Source organism: Drosophila melanogaster, chromosome 3R (assembly GCF_000001215.4).
Source record: "Drosophila melanogaster chromosome 3R".
NCBI lineage: Eukaryota > Metazoa > Arthropoda > Insecta > Diptera > Drosophilidae > Drosophila > Drosophila melanogaster.
The window spans coordinates 27,373,518-27,390,181 of record NT_033777.3 but is presented as its reverse complement, the minus strand read 5'-3'; the positions used below and the strand labels follow the sequence as shown (position 1 = coordinate 27,390,181).

Below are 16,664 nucleotides of genomic sequence, written 5' to 3'. Positions count from 1 at the left end.
AGGAGGAAAAATACCAGAATGGCTGACCAAACGAACCGAAAGACTTGCATATGTGAGTCGACTTTCCTTGAAATGTCGGTTCTGGGACAGCTGTGCACAATAAATAAAGTAATTCATTTACCGCAAAAGTTATTTGAAAATCTGCACGAAACCCGATGGCCGGCTGGCCACAGGATGACTTATTCCGTCTCCAGCTCGATTCGTTTGGCTTGCAATAAAAACTTATTTGCCTTCAAATATTTATGCCCACCCGAGCTGGGATTCGTTTTTGGTTGAATGCGGATGCTCTGGGTTTGCTTTGATTTCAATTCGATTTGGTTCGCTGCGAATCGAGTGGGTTAGTGCATCTGGTCCTTCTGCCTACGTTCGCACAATGAAGCCGCCCTAATCCCTGTCTATTTACCCTACATTACAGGTGCTCAACTCGAGGATACAGTCGAACGGACTGGCCAGCACGGTGACGTACCTGCCCCAAACGGATTCCGAGTTAATAACGCTGGCCTGCTGGGCCAGCAATGCTGTGGGACGCCAAACGACGCCATGTCTGGTGCACATCCTGCCGGCAAGTAAGTGAAACTGGAAGTGGAGGAATCCTGCCCCTCCTACTCAAGTCGAGTCGAGGAAGTTGTTGCCACAAGATGCCGGCACTTACCTCCATCTTCGCCGCAATTTAAACAGTACTGGTGTCGGCATTGCCACCAATGTCGGCGTCGGAGACGTAGCCGTAGCCGGAGACCTCCGTCCTCCGTCCGCCTTCCTACACCCGGACTATCTCTTATGCACACATAAGGATCTACTTACATAATTGGCGAGTGTGTGCCGGGTGCAGGACGGGTTGGACTGAAAGGACCGGGTGGCATTGCCGTCGCCGGCACCGGTGTAGTTTGGCAAAATGTTGCCAAATAATCCGCAGGTTGAACTGCCAGCCGTTGCCTCAGGACTTTGCCAATTTCGATGGTTATTAATGCAAAGTACACAGAAGCATGGTGATGCACTCAGGCAAAGATTTTCGAAACGTTTCAGAAACAAATATATAACACTTAAATAATGTGCTAATTCTTAAGTATATATTCGCTTGGTTACAATTATATCATCACTACTGCAATACAAATCAACATTGGATCGTTGGAAAAATATGTTTCTTCGTTATTTTAAAGAAACCTTCTTTTACTTCACCCTAAGTTTGTTAAGCTTTTAAAGACAGCATAGAATTATAGACCAATTGAGTTACACCCACTTTGTGCATCGCACCCTTGGGCCAAAATTAAAGCTGACTTAATAATTTTAGGGGCGTAGTCGCCAGTCCTTATTTTTGTTTTAACGGGGGCAACGCCTTCATTTGCGGCAAAGTGGCGCTTTAAGGCGACAGGAGCTGCGTTTAAATGCAATTACGGATGGGGTGGCCGTTGGGCCATTAAGCCCCAGCTTGTCTATGACTATGACTAACTGCTATCAGGATACCCTCTCATACCGCCCTTTTCATTGGAACCTTTTCCGCAGACACTCCGGAGGCACCGAAGGCCTGCGAATTGCGCAACGACACCGTCCTGGAGGTGGTTTGTGTGGCGGGCAGTGACGGAGGACTTTCGCAATACTTCATGCTGGAGGTGGTGGGCGGAGACCCACTCTACTCTGGAGATCCGGGTGGATCGGCGGGCCAGGGACGAGGCCAGTTCAGCGAGGCCATCGGCCTGGGCGACAACGAGATATCCACGCTGAATGATCAGGTGAGTGGCGCTGCATCTGGATTCGCCCGAATCCAGTTAGTCTAAGTTGATAAGTTCCGGCAGGGTAAACGCAAATTGCTCAATTAAATTAAAATTTACTCACGGTTCGGTAAACAGCCGGCAGCTAAAAGCGAAACAGAATCAAAATCAGAAGCAGATACAGAATCAGCTTCAGATTTAGAATCTGGGTGAATGTAGGATAGAGCTGAGAGTGTGGAGCCTAGAGAGTGTGCAATAATTCACTTGAAATCCATATGGTCAATTAGTGTGCATGTCCTTTGACTTTTCTGCTTGAATTATTAATAAGTATTTTGGGAACTGCCATGGGGGTGTATGACCGGGAGTTTTCTTCAGCTCCACTCGAGTGTAAAAGGGACAACATAATTAATGCTATGGGTCCAGTCCCCAGGTTCAATGATTTTACCCTTTGTCCAGCCACTCGGGGAGTGCATGCTGAGTTATTAAATTATCTCTGTCACTCCTAGATGGGAATATCATATGAAAATTTCATTTCATTTCGTTTGGCTGCTCCTCTCAACAGCCTTGATGAAGCGCTGAAGCTGGCCGGGCGAGTTTATTAGCAAAGTAGCCAAGCGCAAAGCTCATCACGAGGATGGTCATGAAAATGAAAATGAAAATGGTACGACGATGATGACCGTGGTGATGATGATGGCCCGACATCATCTCCGGACTCTGACCCACGCCCTGCTTGGTCCTTTGGCTGGCAGCTTTAAAGTTTCATGCTAGATAAAGGACACACACACTCGCACTTCGGTGTTGGTGGGGGGGGGGGGGGGGGGGAGTGAGGTTGGAAAAGTGCCGCAAGGACAACATAAATTACTTACGCTTACTTGAGTGGGAATTTGTGCGTAACCAACGAAGCTCACTCGATTGTGTCCCATTACGGCAAACGGATATTCAGTTTTAAATTTTAGACAGTGTCCTGTTTCTGTTTCTGTGTCAGTTTCTATTGCTGTTTCTCCGTGGGCTTCAGTACAGTTGTGCCTCCGTATTTTTCAGGCATGAGCAATTATTTATGCGCTGGGTCTGCGAATGGGACAGAAAAGTTAAAAATACATGGCATACTCTGCAGGGTGGGGCGAGTGAATTATAAATGCGCCTCTTGTCATGCCCGCATCCCAAATCAGCCAAAACCTCTGTATATAAATATATATATATATATATATATTGCTATATAACATAAATGTCTATAATTCCAGGCGACATCTGCACCCATCTTCCGCATGCAGGAGAACAGTCCACAGTTTCGTTTGAATAATTTAGAACCGGGACGTGAATATCAATTTTTAGTTTACGCCGTCAACGCCAAAGGACGAAGCGAACCGCCAGTGGTGATTGAGAATGTACGCGTGGCCGCCCAACTGGGACCATATGGTGAGTGCCCCAATCCCCCAGTGTGATCCCGTCCTGTCCTGTCTTCTGTCTTCTGTCCTGTTTTTCCACTAAAAAAAAGCGACTCGATACTTCACGGTTGAGAGGCGAAAGCTCAAAAACAAAAAAGGCAGAACTCTCCTGCTAATCACATAAAGAGCACAAGTTATGGCCACCCGAGTTGCTAGTTTGTGGGTCACTTCTTTACCATGGCCAATAAAATAGCCAAAAACCTGAACATGGAACTGAAACCGAAACCGAAACTGAACTCAAAGTGGAACCCTTGAACAGCTGAGGACGGAACTGTCTAATTCAACGCTTGACTGCATTTTCAAATCAACGCAAGTTCGGGGAAATCGTCTTCAATCAGCCGCCGCGAAAAGTTCGCACATGGCGTCACAGGGACATTGGGATACAGAGATGTCCTTAGAGCGCAAGTAGATGCGAACCTGAAGACTGCCTAACTGCCTCTCCAGCTGGGATGCCAGTGCCACCCCAAAGGACGAGACGCCCTTTTCTAATCCACTGACTGAGTTATGCAGTGGAGCGGAAAGCATTTCAGCATTTTCCATCAATTCTTTGAGTGGGGCACACGCATATTACGTATACGCAGGGGCGTGTCGCAACAGCCTCTTCATTTTGCTCCTGCCTAACGACATAATGCGACTGCCGCCTGTCGCAGTGTGGCGTACATGTGAGGTCCTGTGTGTGCGCGCGTGTGCGTATGTGTTTGTGTATGCCAAGCGTAAGCGGAATTGCTTCAATTTTCGTTTTGCTTAACGGCCACCGTAGACACTTTTCTTTTATTGTTCCTTTCGCCATTCTCAGCTCTCTCAGTTCGCACACAACTACGATGAGTACGACAACAATGTTGTCATTATTTTCATGCTGATTTTTATTTTTATCTGCATTTCCATTACCATTTCCACTTCCATTTTCCCTCCTCTGGCCATTTTCATTTCGCTTTTCATGCGCTTCCTTCGCCCAGTTAGCCATAAATCAGTCATATTGGCCGATTTAATGGGGCTAATTGCATTTGATACGCAAATGTTCGATTAAGCGCACTCACTAGATTTTCGGAGCGCACTCAATTCGCTGGCGAAACCTATTTACATGAAACAACAGCTGCCCGGCTTTTCTCGTCGAGTTACTTATGTATGTTAATGGGCTGCCGCAGACTCGTAAATTCGGCCTCTGTGATTACACAACCGAGACCATGGACTCGGCACTTCCTATTTCGGTGGCTGGGGATCCTTCTAATTTATGCGGAATTTTAACAGCCACCTACTAGCCCACGCAGGTTTTTGATTCTCGCCGGCATATGTGAGCCGATAAATTGCAAAGCCGTGGGTCGTTGCCACCAAACCGAATTCAAGAATATAAATAAAATGAAGCCAAATCAGCTGACGCTGATTTAAATCAGTTTACGCAGAACTCATCAAGAGAATTTATTACACTTTGCGCCGGGTAAGGAAAACGTGAAAAAAATATCAGGCAAAGTGGCAATGTGGCAAAGTAACAATGTTGGGAAAGGCAAAACGAAGGAGCAAACTGATTAAAAAACCGGCTGAGATGCCGTGAACCATGGCATCAGAAGCCAGCCGATTCCAGTCGATCCAGATCCAGTGCAAAAGGCCGGGCAATAACAAAAATTAAATTGAGCCGCAGGTGTAGGCAATTTCCACTCAAACGCTCACTTCAAAAGCCACAACGATGGGACGGAGCAAGGAGCAGGTCATGAAAATCTGAAAACCAGAAAACCTGAAGGTAAGGAGCTGGTCCTGGCAATGTTTCAATTCTGAGGCCGTTGCTTTGACGGCCCGCAAATGGAGCGGAAACGCTTGGATGCCAACGAAAATGGAGGGGCTGGCATTAACGAATGTCTGGCATAAATCTTGCCCGGGGATCATCTTACAATCAGTTTGGCCCGGGCTCTGGGATCTGGGCCCTGGGGCTTGGCTCGCACATTATGTTGCAATTTCCGCTGGCTGGAAATCTAATAAATATAAACAATGCCTCTCACATGTTGCTCATAATTGCCGGGGCTTTGCGGCAAGTGCCATCAGCTCTAATCGCTGGTAATAAGTGGCCAAAATGGCCTTTGATTTTCATAATTTCTCCTCCGCAGCAGCCACTATTTATCATACCACCAGATCTCCCATAACAGAGCACCCAGCGATTTGGCTAATTTCGATTTTCAACCCAATTGGCCCGCTCACAAGGGTCGGAATGGGAAAACACAATAAGCAAACAGTCAAAAGCAATCAGTTAGGCAAAAGAACACGGCAGAGCACAGCAAAACAAATAAATAAATAAACGGCAGCGAGGCGAGGCAAACAGAAATCAGCAGGAGCATCAAACTAATTCCGAGCAAATAACAAATCATTGCTAGGAGCCCTCAAACTATCAGATGCTCCACCTACGATCCATGTTGGTGCACTGGAAAAAGTAAAGGCGGATATGGGACTCTTAAGAAACGTTGCAAGCATGTTAAATATTAAAATGTATAAATAGTATTAACGTTTAGTGCCTAACTTTTGGTTGTATTATTTTTGTTCAGTGTAGTAATAGTATCCCTCTTCTCTCCTTCCAGACGAATCCATTCTGTCCGAGGACCCAACGCCCGCAGAAACAACGCATCATGGAGGCGGCGGCGTGGGCGGCAGCGGGAGCTCCAGCGGCCTGGGCACCGGCGCCAGCACGGGCAGCGGTCCGGAGAAGCAATCGACGCTGCTGATACTCGCCGCCGTCGTGGTGATAGGCGCCGTCGTGGTGACGTCAATTATCGTGGCCGGCATCGTCGTGGTCTGCCGGCACAGGCCGCGGCCACCTGAGCCGCAGGAGGTGCGCAAGAGCATGCGGTAAGTCCGGGAGCCCTTTGTTTTGTGGTCTTCACATTCACATCCACATCCATCCGGAAGCTGGGAAAACTAATAATGAAATTGTTGGCTGCGTGTGTGTGTGTGTATGTGTGTGCAGAAATAATTACTGAATTATTTATGTGGGGCACGTGACTGACGTGGCGAGGATGAAGGAAAGCCGCGTGGAAGTTGTGGGCGGAAAACGTAGCATACTTGCTTGCGCATTCCACGCTTATGACTATTACGCAGAAAGTAATTAAATGACAGCCGCGCAAAAATGTCCGCTCAATCAATGGGACTCCACTTTAAATTCACCTGCCGGCAGAAAGGTTAAAAGGCCAATCCGGACCTGATGGTAAATGTCGGGTTCATTAAGACGATCGCCTAAGCACTTTGAGGCCGCCAATCGATTAGAGCCGAGCACGCACCTGCCCAGTAAATTATGCTTAGTCTGTAATTAAATTAATTAAACCTGCACCTGACGACCGGCCGGGCAGCCCAACAGGGTCAAAGTCCAACGGAAAAGAATGGCCGTAAACGAGGTCCGGAAACGAGGCAGCCGCACAAGTTAGAGTTTCCATTTAAGATAGGAAATCAGCGCTGTATCTGCGAAAGGGTCGCGCCCCGTGGGTGGATAATTAAGCAGCTGCTTAGCTGACGTACTCGTCCTTACCCCCCCCTTTCGCCTGCCGGCTAATGAAAAATAAACACAGAGCACCGCCCTCCTGCTTTTGTATCGACGTGGTACAGTTCCAATGCCGATGGTATCCTCCGTTCTTTGATTTCGGCCAGGCCCACTGATTGAATTCGGGCAACCACTTCAAAGCAGAATCCGACGAAATATTAATTATAGTTGCCGAAAATAGTCGCGGGCACATCAAAGCGAATCGCATGCGGGTCATTAAATGGTCATCACAACTGTCAAACGCTCTCCATGCCGTGCATAAATAAAACGGGCCCACCTGCGATTCGAAATATACTCTCCCACTTTTAATACACGGTTATGGTGGTGACCCCCTTTTTCAGTCGCATGTGCGTCTATGCATAAATTTTAATGATTTGCCTTTTGCGGCAAAGTATTAGTGCAAATATTTGATGCACACATTTGCGCGTATCTGACTGATAAGAGAGACACAGATGCCGCGTGCGTCGTAATTAGCTCCACCGTCGGCATTGGTTTATATTTAATTTACAATGGACCATCGAGCAGGCTGATGAAAATTCGAGGGTCCTCGAGAGGAATGGTAAAATTGTTGCCAATATTTATCAATGCGAGTACCGAGTCGATAGCGAAAAACCGCATTAAATCCGCTTTGGAAAGGCGCAAAACGCGAATATTGCGCATCCGCCGTGTGCAACGCAGCGGCAGCGGCAACCGAACGAATTTATTTTATTCTCTAGTTTTACCAACCCGACCGCCACCCACTTAAAAAGTTGCCCAGTCGTTCCCCAGGTGATTGCGGTGCTTTGAATGTAGCTGTTTATATTGAAATTCGAGTCGCCTGAGAGCCGTCAGCTGGCTTAGTTTGTCCAGTTTGCTAAGCTGTTTCGCCGCACCTTGGGAACTATTAGCTGCTAAACTTTTTCATGCCATTTATTGTATTTTTCAATGTCTGATTTTTTTGCATTTTTTCTCCACTTTCTAGGCCGGCGAGAAACGATGTGCCGAGCATGTATATCGAGGAGGACGAGCTGAACGAGCTGGAGGAGGGCGGCGGACGAGCGGCGGATATTAGGGCACGGGTGGCCCCGCCCAACTCGCACCTGTGCGGTGGCGGCGGGATGCCGATGCCCGGTGGCGTTGGGTCAAGTGGCGGGGCCATTGTGGGCGTGGCCGGACCCCATCACTACATCTCCGAGAGCTTCATCCAGTACGCGCAGCCCAGCCTAAACGGTACTATTCCAAAATCTATACTCAACAAGCTGTAGTAGTATGTAGTATGTAGTGGTTATTTATCCGTAGTTCTAGTCAAGTAGTCATCAATTTATCAATCCCTGTATCTATGCATCCGTGCTTTGAGGCTGCGATTGCGATTGTGATTGCAACTCCCAAATTGGTTGTGCTCAAGAACTTTTGAATTGCAACTCGAGTGCGCCCTCGATATTAATTTGTATTTGTATTCGTAGTTTTAGTTGATTGTTTTGCCTTATGTAGAAATGCACTTGCCTGTATATATTTAGTACACATTACTCACCTGATTTGTAGCCATTATGAAGATTAGTTTAACATCTTGTTTCTCGGTAAAACTGTGCCAAGCGAATAAATTGCCAAAATCGTTTTGGAATGCACACGAACACGAATTTGTTTTTAAACTGGCAACTGCCTGTTGGCCACTCATATAACAAGACACTCAATGTTTTTAATATTTTTTGATTGTGCAAAATTGATTTGCAATTTAATATTTAGTGAAGTACCAGGCATGTGAGTAGTTTGCGTGGTGGCCGCGCAGGAGATCAACGCACCACAGGCAAAACAATTAGGTTGGCTTGAGCTGGCGCTAATGATGCGGTTGAACACCAAATTGGCTGGCAACTAATGAATTGGAGCACATGTAAATGAAAAACTAATTGCCCCTCATTTGGCATTCACAAAAGTAGCTTATGGCATACGAGTACACTCTTTTCCAATTAGCGCAGATCAAAGTATTTAATGTCGTTACATTTGCGTTGAATCGCATTCGATTTGATTTCAATTTCGATTCGATTTCGAATGAGTTGAGCGACTGAAGCGTTTAGAGTCGAGTATTTGAAAGATATTTTGCAATTGACGGGCACCCGATATAGACAACACCCTTCCACTAAGTTCCCGCCTGACCTAGCCATAGTACTCCCCCTCACTTTCTCTATATCTCTATTGCTCTCTCTCACTCTGTCTCCGAATCTAACTAACTCTGTAGGTAGCGAAACACTATCCACTTGCTTTCCAACTGTCTTAATCCTCGACTTGAAGTTGTAAATACCTTGCCCAGTATTTAAAGCAATGTAGTGTGTGCCCCCACTCTCCACAAGTAACCGAGTATGAGTACGAGTACATTCGCAGCGTTGTCCTTGCTAGAGTCCTAACTCCTAACTATACCATGTTATCCATCCACCCAGGCGACGTGCTGCTGCCCCTGCTCGTTACATCCAGCCAGCCTTGCAGCACTAACTCCACCATCTCGAGCGTGGTCCTGGCCATGCCCCAGGCGAAACTATGTCCTGATCCTGCGAGCCGAAACACTGCCTGGCCGCCCGAATGTATGCAAAGTAAATTTTATGTAACTAAATCCGTGCAGCAGGTCGAACGACACAACCCAAGCCAGAAAACGAATACGAAATCGAAACAGACACAGATACAAATACTGAAACTGAAGCTGAAACAGGAACAACTGCATCTGCAGCTGCAGCAGATGGGCAGCCATGTCTAAAACCGAAAATTCTCTGTCGAATTTGGCAGTCGGAGATGTAGAATGCAGGGGATGTCCGCCTCTCAAGTATTTTTAATATCCCCATACCCGAGAACATTGCTGTAGTACAGTACTTGCTCCATTTCACATTTTAATTTGTCGTCCATTTGGCATCCCAATTTACTTTGCTTGTTACGTTGCCACATCCCTGCACTCACATGTCTTTCATCTGATTTCCTTTATTCCCTTTGTGCATTTGTAATTATTTTAGCTTGGCTTTGTTGCCATGCAAATGACGCAAAAAATATCAAGAAATATCCTTTCATTTGTGGCATTTCTTATGATTTTCTTTGATGCGATTGCTAACTCGTTTTTCTGCCGAATAGATCAGAGATATTAAATCAAAGCTAATTGGAGTATATGAGCTTTTTCTTTTTCTCATCAATTCAAGGCTAGATACACATTTGACTAGCGCATCGGAGAGTGCAGGCAAATATTGTTCTTAAAAAGGATAAATGCAGCATGGCCCCCAGACAATCGGGGGAAGTCCAGGAACATGGGGCTGTTTGCTTAGACTTTGTTTTTTGTTGACATTTCTGTTTATTTTCCTCTCTAGCTATGTGGGTTGTCCGCACTCCACACTGCACACTACTTGTCGCTCATGTATCACTCAGTGGAGTGCCAAGTTCTTTTGGGATAAATCGCATAAATTTCGTAGCGCAGTCGACGCACTGGCAAGCAAACATATGTACTATGTGCGTAAACATGCCTCAGACAGCAACAAATTTGCAAAATATTTTGCTGTTTTAACCCATTTCGCCAGCTCTCCCAACCAACCAACTTTAACCCGCCCAGAAGCCACCCAGCTCACTCTGTTTGCTGTGCTAGCTCGTGCAGACTTTGTTTTAACTTTGAATTGCATAAATTTTAATTATTTCGAAAGCACTAAATTAAAACACAAAAATAAGCACAAAGGCACACAAACACCAGTGAGTTTTGCCTGCGCCTGACGTGCCGACATGCCGGCAAATGCAAATATTATTTAATGGGCAGATGTGTCGTATACGTGATATTATTGCTAACATAACATCGCTCCCCCTCTGGTTCTTTGGGCATCCGATGCGTGGGTTCAAATGTCGCAAATTAGCTAAATTTGATTTTGTCAGCGATTTAATTTTATATTTTCATTACATTCTGCATGTCCTTCCGCTCGTTAATATCATCGTTTTTTATTTTCTCTGCCCCCTGCCAGTACGTTTAATTTATGTGCGCCGGGGGTTTGTGGGGCATGTGACATGACACGACTCACACACAAAAACCCACCCACCCACATTCGGAATTCCCGCTCCAGTGCTGCCCTTTCACCCGGCAGAACGTAAACCAAGTCAACTGGCTTACATGGCACTAACAAGTGCCAAAGTCGGGCTGAAGTGCGCCGAAGGAGCGGTCCAGAAAATTTTCTTGTAGCTGTTGCGCCCGGATGCCAAATAGGAACACACAGTTTGGGAACTCTCTTCGCTGGGATTACACTGAGCTGCAAAGCAGCTTAAGCGATTCCTCGAATACTGATTGGGCAGAAAAACTATTAGATTTCATCGAGATTTTTATTAGAGCAGGACCACATCACGAGCAAAGTTTTTAGCTCTGATCAAGATCGTATTAATGCAGCTGTTTTACTTTTATATTGCTTTTGTTATTATCTTTTCATATCTGATCACATATAGCTTATGAGCCAATAGTTTCTCATTATTGAATGCTAGTTTCCCTACTTTTTGACTTAAGTGAAAATTATTGAGTCAGAGTAGTAAAATTCCCAGGCTGCTGCTGCCCAGGAATTAATAGTCCCCGCATTTACGCAGCGCTTTCAAATTGAAATAAAAAGGTCCTGGAAAGAGCATAACGCTTACAGCGTCGTAACTCAAGGCAAACAAGTGAGCCACTGTGCGAGAGTAAATGTGTATATACATATGTGTACACACTCACGGCCAGGAAAAGACACCCATTCGCATCTTTACATCTCGACAGTTGCTGTCATTAGCCAGCATTTTTAATTGCATATGCCAGGCTCGCGTGCTCCACCGTACAGGTGGCACTGGCACCGAGCAACGAAGGGCGAATCCCCCAGAGCAGTCAAATTCGTTTGGCTTTTTGTGGCCCCACCCTCGGCTATATCTGCGTATGGTGGTGATGATGGAATGAGATGGAACTGCCGCTTTTTTTTTTTGTTTTCGCACATTTGTTTCATTTCTTGCTGCTCCATTCATTTGGCCCAGCATCGCGTTTTTGTCTCATTGTTGCTGTTTGTCTTACTGTTTGTGTGAGTCAAGAGTCGCGAATGTCTGAGCCACGTTTGTGTGGCCTTCGTCCTTGCTGGCCCGGCTTTTTCTATGCGTATTTGGATTGTAAGTAATGCGAGTGGGTTGCAGATGCCAGATTGTGGGATGTCGGTAGATTGTAGCTGCTAGCTTGTACGCTGTACGCTGTAGGTTCCATGTGCACTCCAGCGGCACTCGTCTAATTAGACAAAGTTGAGACCCAGCCACACAGCAGCCACTCGAAATGAGCACACGGCGCCATTTGCTGCGGCTATGTTATGTGATGGCATGGCAGCATTATCTTAAAGACTCCTTAAAGCACATGACTGTGTGTGTGTGTGTGTGTATCGGTCTGCGAGCTCTCACTTTGATGTCTCTGTCGTGCCACAAAAAATGCCGCAGAATTTGCCTGAGCAACATTGTTTATGCGGCAGCAGAGGAATTACACAGCACGAAATATCTTTCAATTAACTTGTAACGAGTTGCCTACCACTTATAGTTCCCACAAAGTCACATGAAATACGTTTGAAGTATTAGTGTTTCTAGGTAAAGAAAAATATTTTCGAGCAACAATGAAACTAATTATTTTCATATACCTTTCCGCGGAATCCTTAATGCAATTTTGAAGCAACTTGCCGGTTGATTATTATTTTCGATTCCCAATTCTCTATAATAACAATTTCTTTTTGTGCACACACGCACTCGCTGTCCGGAATCCTCAATGTCAACGCTGTTCATTCATTTGTCGCCGCACTTCCGTTTCCGCTGCCCCTACTCCGCGCACCCCCTCACACTTTCCACCCCTGGCATTCCCATTCCCTTTAGAGGGTTTTTCCGCTTTTTGTTGGGCCATCCAGGCTGGCAACATTTTTGCGACTTTTGACATTTTTTAATGCTGTCAGGCATGGCGTGAAAGTAAACGTGAAAGGCCACAGCCACAGCTACAGCCTCCAAAGCACACGCACTTACACACACATTGAAACTCCAGAGGGCTGCCTTAGTTTGTGCGCCTTTATGGCCCAAAGACGCCACACAAATGTGACATAAAAGGCGATAATAATAAAATAGTACAGGGTGCTCGGGCCGAGCCACGTCAAATAGCAAACTGCAAAATCGTAAACAACAAGCGCTAGATGACGCTCAAGATTCACTTGATTCACCCGGGCGACACAATAAGTCGGACCACAATAAAAACTTAGACCCAGCTGCGCTGCCACATGAATTCCGGCGAAAAGTGCCATAAAAATTAAGAAATTGTTGAATTATTTTACGTTTACGAGCGCAAGGGCCAATGGGGAGCGGGTCGCCCAGTGAAATAAAGTGAATATTAATATCGAAATGTTGTTGATGTGGTTGTTTCTTGTTATCTCCTGTGATTTCTGTTTCTGTTGCTGTTACTATGGCTGTTGTTTTGGCGTTTTATTAGATGCTATATTATTTTGTTATCAGCGCACAATTGGTCACGCTTTCGCTACGTACATATTTACTAATGGCTCTCTTTTTCTTTTCGCCTCTCAAATAATAATTTGCAACTCTGTGTTATGATGTCATTTTGCAAGTGTTGTGAATCTAAAAACCAATAGAAAGCAACCAAACCAAATCAAAGCAACCAAACAAGCCAAACCAAACTAATCGGTATAAACATTTTGCCTTTGTCTCTCTATTTCCGGTTACACCCACACTTACACACTCTTAACCCCACACTCACACACACGCGAACTCATTACTCACTCTCACATGAATTTATGTCTCAACCACCACACACATACACACACACTCACAACGCCATCCTTTACACATATGCCATTGTTGTTGATTTTGTTTTATACCAACCAACCAAAGTGTATATTGCAGACCCGGATCTGATATTGCCGCGCGGCGAATTGGAATTTACGACCCTGGATCCAACGCTGAAGTAATTGTAAAAAGTAATAATAAATATCTACACACAAACACATAGACACACACACACACACACAGACTCACTAGCGGTGAGGCCTCATAATTCACGGGCATTTCATTAAACATAGCTGTAAATTTTTAGCGTAAATTTAAATGCATTAGCGTAAAGGTAAATCGTGTTGCGTAACGTTTAAGCGGAAAGGCAAATAGATAAGTATAAACCATTTTGTAATTGTCAGCCATTAAGTGTCATTCGAACCGCTGAAGGCGGATGCAAAATCAAAAATACGAGCATAAATATAGAACACAGAAGCTGCGCTATAAATACGCTACAAACTTGTAACTGAAATCAAAAGTATGAAACATGTAAATACCACAATCACAACACACACTCATTTTGCTGTTGCACCATCGACTGTATATAGAGAACGGGCAAGCATTAATCAAACTGCATTTAAATGTTAAATATTAATTGTAATTAATGAACAACTAGCCCGTAAGCCAGTAGTAGTAAGTAAGCCGTGTGTATTGAAAGTGTAATTAGACTCATAGAGCCCACTAAGAGTTATTGGCCAACGGACTTTGCACGAGGAATATGCCTCGGATGTGTGCAAATATCTGGCCATTTATCCATTAATGTCTGCATAGCCATCTAGGATTCATTAGCTAAAGTTAAAGTCTGTCCCATCCTGTTGCTGTCGTCCGATCATTGAAATATCAAAATGTTTCCAACACAGCCGGCAGCGATTCTGGGCCCTCGGCCCACCCCTTTTCCGCCCTGATCCGGCATTTTCAGTCGTATTTATTTATGGCAATTCCATGAATATTCTATTACCCCAATAAGCCGAACCGACGGCAAAGATGAATAACAGCCGAAAAAACACACGAACAACAGTGGGTCAAGTGGGCCATGCTCGAGTGCATAATGAATAAATGTCGAGTGAACAGGCAATTCCCAGGGCCCTCAGCAAATCCACTCACACAGGACTCCTACACTCAAACTACAACACAAACTCAAAGTCAAACAATAAATGCGAATTCAGTGTAAATGTTATAAATAACTAAAGTAACCGAGCAAAGTACGACATAAAAATAATAATAATAATAATAATAATACGCCATACACTTTACACAATACTCCAATGTAATTCGAATTCTAATTTCAAATATACAAACAAACATAAAGTGAAATGGCAGACTAGCAAAATATACAGTGCGTATGCGTAATAAAATAAATTGAATATAGATATATATATCTATATATACATCTAGAGATGCATACAAATGAAAACACTGGGGCAAACCTTCCGTCTGCCCCCTAATGTCGTTCTCTGTCTCTGTCACTCTGGACAAAACCAAACTGATTGTTTTTAAGCAAAGTTAGATTTATAAATAAATTAAATTTAAATGCGAACGAGAAACGCAAACTTAAAAGTGAAATGCATTAATAACTAAGTCGAAACTACTGAGTGTGTTAATAATACTGAATACTGAATAAATAAACAAGATTCAAACCAAATTGAGCTGGCCCTTTCAAATCAATTCCAATTAAACCGCCGTTTCGTACATCAAAGCGAAGATTAATGCCGCCGCGACTTGGTCCACCAGAATCCGAGTCCTATTTGCCCAACTTTGGTTTGGCCAGGGGTTAAGTGTTATTAATGCGGAGCAAATCCTGCGGCGCTGCAGACGCGGATGCAGCCTGATTGCCACTTGAGGCGCGTAATCGAAACATCGGCAAGGCGGTCGGTCAATGGAGACCGCCTTCATTACTTTGCCCAAGCCATCAGGATCCTTTGCCCTCGGACTCCTTTTCCTTTGCCCAGCCCCCATGCCACAGCCTCACAGCCCCAAAGCCAAACACAAGCTCGCCGCCCCAAAAGCCGTGGATTCGAATTAAGGCTGTTAAGCTTTAGGAGCTGGGAGGGGGCTGGATGGGTGGGACTGTTCGGATTGAAGGATTGGACCAACTGGGCGTCCTTGGCATGCACAGGAGATTAAAACAGTTGGAGGGAAATTTGCAGCGCGTGGGCCAACGCCAGCGCCAATGAAGGTAAAGTTTGCCAAGGAAACTTTCTGCAAATGCAAGTCTGTTTGTCGTAATTTGTTGCATACTTTTCAGAGCGCAAACTTGGACTACAACTATGTAAGTAGGTAAATCGATTGGTAATGAAACACTCACCGCAAGCTACTTAAAATGTTTTAAATATATTCATTAGCATTTAGCAAGAGACTGCCCAAAAATTAGTAGCCAAACATATACTGGCGTAAACTTTTTGGGTCACCACCATGTGTGCCGAGAACATTTTGCAATAAAAAGTTGTGCACCATTCATGCACCCCTTTCGTAATTGGTTGCATAGTTCTTCTTGCTGCTCCAACTTGGATGCCGCACCGGACTTGGAATCGAATTAGGTAAATCGATTGGTAATGGAACACCGGACCGGGTCTTAACCCTTGAACGCCGAGACACACTCAAGCCGAAGCTTAATTTCAGAATGCTGCCTGGAATCTGCATTGTGGTCTCGCATTTCCAATCCCCTGCTGGAGTATTCCCCGTAATTTGGCTTGGCACGTGCGGATTTACTTTTCACTCTACTTTCCAACTCACCTTCGCCATTGCTTTTGTTGTCAATTTTATGGCGTTTTCATTTGCTGCCAAGCGCCTTCGTTGCAGCTTTCCCGGCAATTGCCAGGAAGTTTAAGTTCCAACCACCCAACGCCCCCTCCCCATTCATCCGGCCCAAACGCACTTTGCAGCACTCGGACTAAAAATAAACCCACATAAATCCGAAGATTTGCTGGCAAGTGCGCAAATCGAAATGAAATCCAGGGTCAGTTGCCCCACTTCCTGTGATTCCGCCACTTCACTCCAACGTTTCTCGAATCCTGGTCAGATGAGGAGTTCTTCCTTAGCCGCAGCATGCTTAAATAAATTAAACGACGCCCTTGGATGTCCGAGTCCTGGGCCATTCAAAGTACCCTGTCACCACTCACGGAGGCGCACTTAGTCCGGGGACAGGACTGTTGAAATATTAAAGCCCCCAAAAACGGCGATTCCTCTTCAGCTGTAATTTGGTCA

At 45.1% G+C, this 16,664-nt stretch overlaps 1 protein-coding gene across 4 annotated transcripts in view; it reads left to right on the top strand.

Moving 5' to 3' along the window:
- side (sidestep) overlaps positions 1-15,094 on the top strand; it is a 62,395-nt gene extending 47,301 nt beyond the window's left edge. Inside the window, exons 12-18 of one of the 4 annotated variants that reach the window (NM_001260405.2) lie at positions 416-566; positions 1,501-1,727; positions 2,948-3,122; positions 5,713-5,980; positions 7,627-7,874; positions 9,077-9,217; positions 13,536-14,683. In NM_001260405.2, coding sequence (NP_001247334.1) covers positions 416-566; positions 1,501-1,727; positions 2,948-3,122; positions 5,713-5,980; positions 7,627-7,874; positions 9,077-9,217; positions 13,536-13,600 — 1,275 coding nt within the window. In that variant the 3' untranslated portion in view covers positions 13,601-14,683. Of the gene's footprint in view, positions 1-415; positions 567-1,500; positions 1,728-2,947; positions 3,123-5,712; positions 5,981-7,626 lie in introns of all 4 variants that reach the window. The other 3 variants (NM_001260406.2, NM_079806.4, NM_001144645.3) reach the window with 3 other exon arrangements.
- The last annotated feature ends 1,570 nt before the right edge of the window (positions 15,095-16,664 follow it).